General features: G+C 43.3%; 1 protein-coding gene across 1 annotated transcript; it reads left to right on the top strand.

Annotated features, from left to right (window-relative positions):
• Positions 1,979-3,184, top strand: LOC107633944. The gene is made up of 2 exons (XM_016337532.1): positions 1,979-2,787; positions 2,899-3,184. The coding sequence occupies exons 1-2, from the start codon at positions 1,979-1,981 to the stop codon at positions 3,182-3,184; spliced, it is 1,095 nt and encodes a 364-aa protein (XP_016193018.1).

Raw genomic sequence — 7,873 nt, 5'->3', positions numbered from 1 at the left:
TATAAAATTTGACTATCAGATTTTTTTTATTTTTATACTAAAAATTAAAAGAAAAACTCAATTTATCTATTTTAGTGGATAACACATCATGTTTTATTAAACTACTCTTCTACTTGGTTTTTTTTACCTAAATGCGCATGTAAAATTCTTTAATTCCTAAAATGCGTATGGTTGGAAATTTTTTGAAAATGCGCACTTCCATTTCTTGACCGGCGTCCGTGAAATGTTCATTTCACCCCAAGTGCCCACGAAATGGGCAAACCATATCAGATTCAGCTCCCACGAAATGACCAGCCCATTTCCTTGGTGGCAGCTGCGAAATGGGAGGAACAACTCACGGGCGCCAGGCGCGAAATGGGAGCACTGCGGAGGTGAGTTGGACACTCCATGTCTCTTGTACCGCATATGAAATGTGACAAATCTGTGTGTACTGCACACGAATGGGAACAACGTCTAGGCTATAAAAACACTTCTCCTACATAACTAAAGCCACATTTCCAATTCTCACTTCTTCTACCTTTCCTTCCTCTCCGAAAATTCCATTTTCATAGAAGCTGCTTTCACCAATTTTTTGGTGTGATAATGGCATCTGAACACATTTATGTGGTCATATATCCCAACAGAGAAATTTCGTATACAGCTGAGGGAGTGACCTTTATGTGTGATGACCCACTTTGGATAATGATTCTCCTACAATCATGTCTGCAACAACTTAAAAATATGATTCTGATGAACACTGGGTTGATTGGGAAAAAGGAGATCAGTACGCTGATTTACAGGATACCGGTTGCAGTAGCAAGTTCGTTTACATATCAGAAAATACAGATTAAATCTGACCAGCACGTGTCGATGATGTTTTCTTATCATCGTAGCATTGGAAGCATCTATTCGATGGAACTCTGTGTGAAGCTCCAAGATGTGGGGGGCAGCTCATCTAGTTCGAATAACGTGGAGGAAATGCGAAATTCTGGTGCTGGTGAAGGCATTCCGTTTTTTGGAGATTGGTAGGGCTCGCAGTCCGTCCTTTAATGCCTTCGTGGCCCCCGCCCAGAATGCAGAAATTCCTGACCGACGTCCCTCCCCCACTGTCCATGTCGCATATCCGGAAGGAATGGCCGACGGGTTGGCTAACTCCTCTGAGGAAGACGAGATTGAGGATGATAGCGGAGATGAAACATAAGTTGTTCCGGAAACACAACCGCTTGAGGGCGAAAGGGTCATCCTAACTCGTGTTGAATCGATAAATGTCGCAAGGGTTGGAGGTCTTTCCAGCAGCACCCCCGACCACTACTTGCACCTGAGTCTTGGTCCAATGAACTCGACAAATGCGAAGGACATACCCAGTAACTATGGTTTGACCGGTGAAATGGAGCTAGAGGTTGGCTTGAAATTCTTGAATAAAGATGCAGCAATGCTTGCCATTAAGAACTACAACATCCGTCGAAGTGTAGAATTCAAAGTAGTGGAGTCAGATCATACTCGGTATGTATGTCGATGCAAACTTTTTGGTGACCAATGTTGCTGGATGGTGAGAGTTGCGAAGACGAGGGCGTCCAGATTTTGGGAAGTTCGAAAATATCAAGGGCCTCACAGTTGTTTGGCGTCTACGACGTCGCAATATTATGCTCAATTTGATTCAAATGTCATATGCCAGCACATATTCCCTATGGTTCAGGCAGACGCGACCATTTGCATAAAGGTGTTGCAGGGATCTGTGGAGTCGGCATACGGATATAAGGTGTCTTACAAAAAGGTTTGGCTAGCGAAGCAAAAGGCAATAGCAAGAATCTATGGAGACTGGAATGATTCTTATAACCAGCTACAGAGATACTTCAACGCGTTGTAAACTTTCGTTCCAGGTAAGCCTTATTTCGGATTGCATACTTGTTTTGTAATAATTATTATGTTCATATGAATTTGCACTTTCGTCGTAGGTACAATTGTCGACCTTCAAATCCGACCATACTATGTCGGCAACATGCTCGACCGCGAAAGTGTCATGTTTCATCAAGTATTCTGGTCATTCCCATCGTGTGTCGAGGCATTCCAGCACTGCAAGCCCCTAGTCTCGGTTGATGGAACACACCTGTATGGTAAATACACGGGGACCTTGTTGATGGGAATAGCACAGGACAGAAACAACAACATTCTTCCGATAGCTTTCACGCTTATGGAGCGGGAGAACACAGATGTGTGGTACTTCTTTCTGACTAACTTAAGGAGACATGTGGCTATAAAGACTACGCTCGAACGAGACAGTTGTGTCTGGGAACACAATGTTTACTATGTCCAACACATTGCGTCAAACTTTGCAACAAACTTCAAGAGTAAGGAAGCCAAAAGACATCTTGTTAACGCGGCATACTCAAAGACGCAAGAGCAGGCACAATACTACCTTGAGTTAATCAGCGCTGAGGATCCCGCCACATCCCCGGCAATGATGGCTTGGATAAGAGGGTTAGAGCCACCGAAATGGCTCCAACACCGCGATGAGAGTCGCCGATATGGTCACATGACAACAAATCTTTCTGAGTGCATCAACTCTGTGCTCAAGGGGACTCGTAACCTTCCGGTATGTGCAATTGTCAAGTCCACCTACTACCGTCTAAATGCATTGTTTGTCAACAAGGGTCGGCAGGCAGAAGCACATGTTGCATGTGGCCAGATATTTTCACAGTTCTTGCAAAAGGCAATACTTGCCAACAGGGAGGGAATCACACAAATGCTTGTGATATCATACGACAGGGCGACATCGATCTTCACCGTCGATGAGATAGCCGGTGTAAGGTAACAATCCAGATTCAGAGTTTTCCTCCAGCAACGACGGTGTGATTGTGGATACTTCCAAGCATTGCACTACCCGTGTGCCCATGTGCTTGCTGCATGTGCCCATGCCAGGCTTGACTGGCAGTCTTATGTTGACGATGTTTATCGGGTTGAAAATGTAGTCCGGGTCTATCAGATGGAGTTTCCGCCATTGCCTAACGAGGAAGTGTGGCCACTGCACGATGGAAAACGTCTCCGTCCCAATCCCCATTTGCGCCGATCGATGGACGGCCGACCTGTGTCGACAAGAATTTGGAACGAGATGGACGACGTCGAGCCTGGACCTGGAAAGCGATGCGATATTTGCAGGCAACCAGGGCATACTAGGAGACATTGTCCTCATATTGCTGGCACTTAGCATGGTGGCTGAGCCGGTGATTAAATGTTCTTTTATTTTCGCTTTAATTAAATTCCCCAATTTAATCGGTGTGATGTAATATGTTTGGGCTTAACGAGATGAATGCAATGTTTCCGTTTATTGGCAAATGAACACACACGTTTGCAACCATTAGAACATGAACCTTAACAATACTGAATTCAAAGCATTACAACAAAGAAAACAATAAAAAGATACAAGCACCATGTACGAACACTAAAACATAATACATTGCGAACAACAAGAAAATACTACAATACGACGCTTATACAACAAGGAGAAAGCCATAACGTGAACTAGTGCTGGTGTCCACCATGTCCCAACCTCCAACCTGTACCACAAGAAGGTGCTCGAATGTTGCGACGGGGACGTCCCGGCTGTGCCTCCTCCCCTACATCATTAGCCCCCGCATACGATAAGTGAGGACCCTCTAACAATGATGGCTAAAACGAGCGCATATGAGATCCGGCCGTGTCACCTACAGAAGCAGATCTCCTCCCTCCGACAGGGGGTGACTACCTGAATCAAAGCGTCGAAGTGCAAGTCCTAAATCGGTGGGTGTGTGTGGTGATGCTTGCGTAGGAATGAATTGATCTAAGCCATCAAATAAAGATGAAAAGTTTGTCCAACCAACTCGATCCATATAGTCAATCAGGTCCTGTGTACCGCCCCCTGCGATGAACCACCCTCCTCGTATGTACTATTATAAGGCATATACTGATAGACTGTGGATGACTGAAAGGGGTCATCTGCGACGAACGGTTGCGGGCAGTAAACATCTCCTGGCAAATGCATCTCCGCCGGTGGACGTTCTGGCTGATCCCAAGCATTAACCTGAGGTGGATCCTGTGCTGGAAAGTCTGGGACCTGCATCTCCTCATCTTCGACAGCTTGATGTCTTCTACGGCGTGCACGATGGCGTCTCCTGTCCTGTGGAACTGCTGGTAGCTGAACAACTGGGCCTCTACCGTACTCTGTCGGGGCACCTCGCAGAATGTCATCTCCTCGGGGATCGTGGAAGGCATCCGAGGATGACAAAAACCTCTTTGTCCTCGAGCAATACCACCTATAATAATCACGACTGGGCTGCAAGGTATCTGCCCTATCAATATGTAGCCGATATGATACAGTCCGTCGGTTTGCCAACACTTCAACCCATGTCTGCAAGCGGATGGGCCACCATCCATCTTCGTTGCGCGCCGATTGGCGATGGAAGGTGTCTATATTTAACGGAGGGTTCAGTGGACCTTGTTTGCCGCCAAATTGCCGCATGACTCTATCGATGTTCACAATCTCGATCCAGCGGAACAAAATCAGTGGCACGACCGCCGTATAGAAATCCCCATGTGGAGCTCCAAGAAATTCAGCAGGCACCCTCGAGAGAATACATGCATCCCTGTACGGCATCCACACAAACTACCAAAGCCAAGTGTCATTTACACAGGTAGACGAACTTTCAGGGACAACAAATTCATGCTAGAACATACAACAAGAATAATTACCTCGTCCACCTTCAAATTGTCCAACCTCAGACGGTGCCTTTGTAAGCGTTGCTCGGCGTAGTCATTCTTTCCTCTCTTGCCCGCCCACCTATGAAAGAACACCATCATCATAACCACATTTAAATAAAAATGCAAATGAAATAACAACACAAGTCATAAATACAGAAGATATGTAACTTAATATATTACGATGTAGCTAATGGAAACATGTAAGGGCTCCTCATGTCCGGTGCCCAGAAAGGAAGCCTGAAGTATATCCAAGACATCAGCAATGTATGACAGTCGGACATTCCCTCGATGTTATAATCAGTCGTTAGGCACATGCCTCTATACAACCAACAGAGCGCGGCACTGCCCCAACTATATGTACTAATGGTGTCATAGTTGGCCAGGAGAGGAAGATAACGTATGTGAACCGTGTTATTCGCTTTGTCAGAAAGTAAAACGCCACCCAATAAATACATAATGTAACAACGTATATATCGTGCGAGGGCCTCCTCGAGAGAGTCAAGAGGCATCTATTGTAGTCTACTCCTGAGCCACTTCAATTTTATGTTATACTTCGTGGTCCTAACATGTCTATAAGGAATTTCACCGAGAAGTTCCTCACACCATTGCCAAATATCCCTCTGGTGGAACTTACTCCATGACCTTAGAGTGCTGCTCACCGGCTCACCGTCGATTGGTAACCCTACCTGCATGGCAACATCCTCTAAAGTGACAGTATACTCACCCCATGGGAGGTGGAATGTATGGGTCTCAAGACGCCATCTTTTCACAAGAGCGCTAATCAATGGGTTGTCGTACTCAAAACGCTTTATCAAAGACGCATAATAAAAGCCGGGTCTTCTTAGATATGGCTCAAGCATCTGCCTCTTAATCTCCATACTCGGATCTGCTTCGTCTACAGAGAAAACATCGACTAGTGTGCCATGCGAAGTCAACACACGTGCCGGCTGAAATTTTAATACATCAAAACACAATTATTCAGTTTACAACAATTTTTTTAATCATTAACAAATTTTTATTTATTTATAAAAAAAAACTCACCTTCACATGTAAATGAGCAGAAATGTGAAATTCATTCAACCTATTAAGATTTTCTTCCACATTAATTCCATTTCTACTCATTTTTATGAATTAAAAAATATTCCTCCAGTACAAAAACTTTTGTTCACCCCACCAACAAACACAACTATCCCCTACACCCCACTACTTCTCTTCTGTTGTTTAACCTTCGAATTGGTCCCCTCCCTTCACTCCTTTTTATATTGCTTCACTCACAAGAGTACAATAAATTGCCTCCCAATCAATCCAATGCATGCTCGTACGGAAACTGTAACACTGGGAGTTGCTGCCTTCACTGACCGCCTAACCATTTCGTGTCTGCCACACGTGAGGAGTGCCATTTCGTGTGTGCCTCCCATAACTTGCCCAATTCGTGGCTGTCATATGTGATATGGGCCATTTCGTGTGTGCCATAGGTGAAATGAAGCATTTCGTGTGTGTCATGGCTGAGATGATCCATTTCGTGGCTGATCCAAATGAAATAGTTTGTGTCAGTCGCCAGAACCCATTTCGCGGACACCCCCATGATATGCCTCCTTTTTCCATTTCGTGTGTGATCCTTGCGAGTTGGCAGTGCGTATTTTTAGAAAAATTTCAAACCATGCGCATTTTGGGAATTAAAGTATTTTACACGCGCATTTAGGTAAAAAAGCCCTTCCACCTTAGCCCATGACAATAATAAAGAAGTCTCGTAGCCCACAAATTCAGCCCAACAGAATACATAAATTCAATTACAATTTTAGTCTTTATTATCTTATCTTATCTTTTTTTTTTTTTATATTTTCTTTAGTTTTACCCTCATAATTTACAATTCAATTTAATCAATCAACAATCAATAAAATTTCTTCATCTATTTTTTTCCTATTCTTTCACAATTTTATCATGGTATCAGAGCCTTGCCTTGGTATCCTCCTTGAAAAGGATATATAAGCTATCATCTTCCTGGTAAAAAACCACTCTACTTCTTTTTCAACCTCCTCCCACAATGAATAATCAATCTTCTAATTTAGCTCAAAATTTAACCAATCTCTATTACATCCATCCAAGTAAAAATCCAACATCAATCTTGGTTATCCCTGTTCTAACAGGAAATAACTATCATTCATGGAATAGTTACTATGACCTGTCTGCGCCTTCTTCCGACAGTTTCATCTGCGTCTTTTTCTGGCAGTTCCGTCTGCATTTTGTTTCAGCAGTTTAATATGCATTCTGTTTTAGCAGTTCCATCTGCATTCTCATCGCGCTCTATGCGCCCTCTTTCTTATCGCGCTCTACGCGTCCTCTCTTATTGCACTCTACGGGTCCTCTTTTATTGCGCTCTATGCGCCCTCTGAAGACCACTCTTATTGCGCCATACACGCCCTCTAAAGATCAATCTTATTGCGCTCTACGCGCTTATTTTTTCATTTTTTTTGAAGATCGCTGCTCAAGCACAACATCTCCTTTTATATTTTTGCCACCGGCAGCTCAAGTTCCGCCGCACGCATTTTTTGAAGATCGCTGCTCCAGCACAGCATCTTCTTTTATATTTTTGCCGCCGGCAGCTCAAGTTCCGTCGCACGCATTTTTTGAAGACCGCTGCTCAAGCACAGCATCTCCTTTTATATTTTTGCCGCCGGCAGCTCAAGCTCCGCCGCACGTATCTTCCTCCGCGTCACCACGTCAGACGCTCAACAATTTCATCGGAACTTATCTAAGCTATGAATTATTGACATTTTCCATCTACCAGCTTGCGGGGGCATATGCAACTACTCTTCCACCTTAACCCATGACAACAATAAAGAAGTCTCGTGGCCCACAAATTCAGTCCAACAGAATATATAAATTCAATTACAATTTTAGTCTTTATTATCTTATCTCATCTTTTCTTTATCTTATCTTTAGTTGTTCTTATCTTATCTTTATTTGTTTTTATCTTTCATAGGACAATGCTCTATATATATTTAATTTTACCCTCATAGTTTACAATTCAATTGAATCAATCAACAATCAATAAAATTTCTTCATCTATTCTTCTCCTAATCTTTCATAATTTTATCATGTTTATCTATTTTAAAAAAAACTAACCTAGAACAGTGAAGTAAAAAGAAACCGACACAAA

Source organism: Arachis ipaensis, chromosome B03, assembly GCF_000816755.2.
Source record: "Arachis ipaensis cultivar K30076 chromosome B03, Araip1.1, whole genome shotgun sequence".
Taxonomy (NCBI): domain Eukaryota; kingdom Viridiplantae; phylum Streptophyta; class Magnoliopsida; order Fabales; family Fabaceae; genus Arachis; species Arachis ipaensis.
Note: the sequence above shows the minus strand (reverse complement) of the source record. Positions and strands in the feature narration are given on the sequence as shown.

Excerpts from the sequence above, each read along its gene's own strand:
- LOC107633944 (XM_016337532.1), top strand. The coding sequence starts at position 1,979 with ATGCTCGACCGCGAAAGTGTCATGTTTCATCAAGTATTCTGGTCATTC. Across the intron at positions 2,788-2,898 it reads GATGAGATAGCCGGTGTAAG|GCTTGACTGGCAGTCTTATG; the intron begins GTAACAATCCAG and ends TGCCCATGCCAG.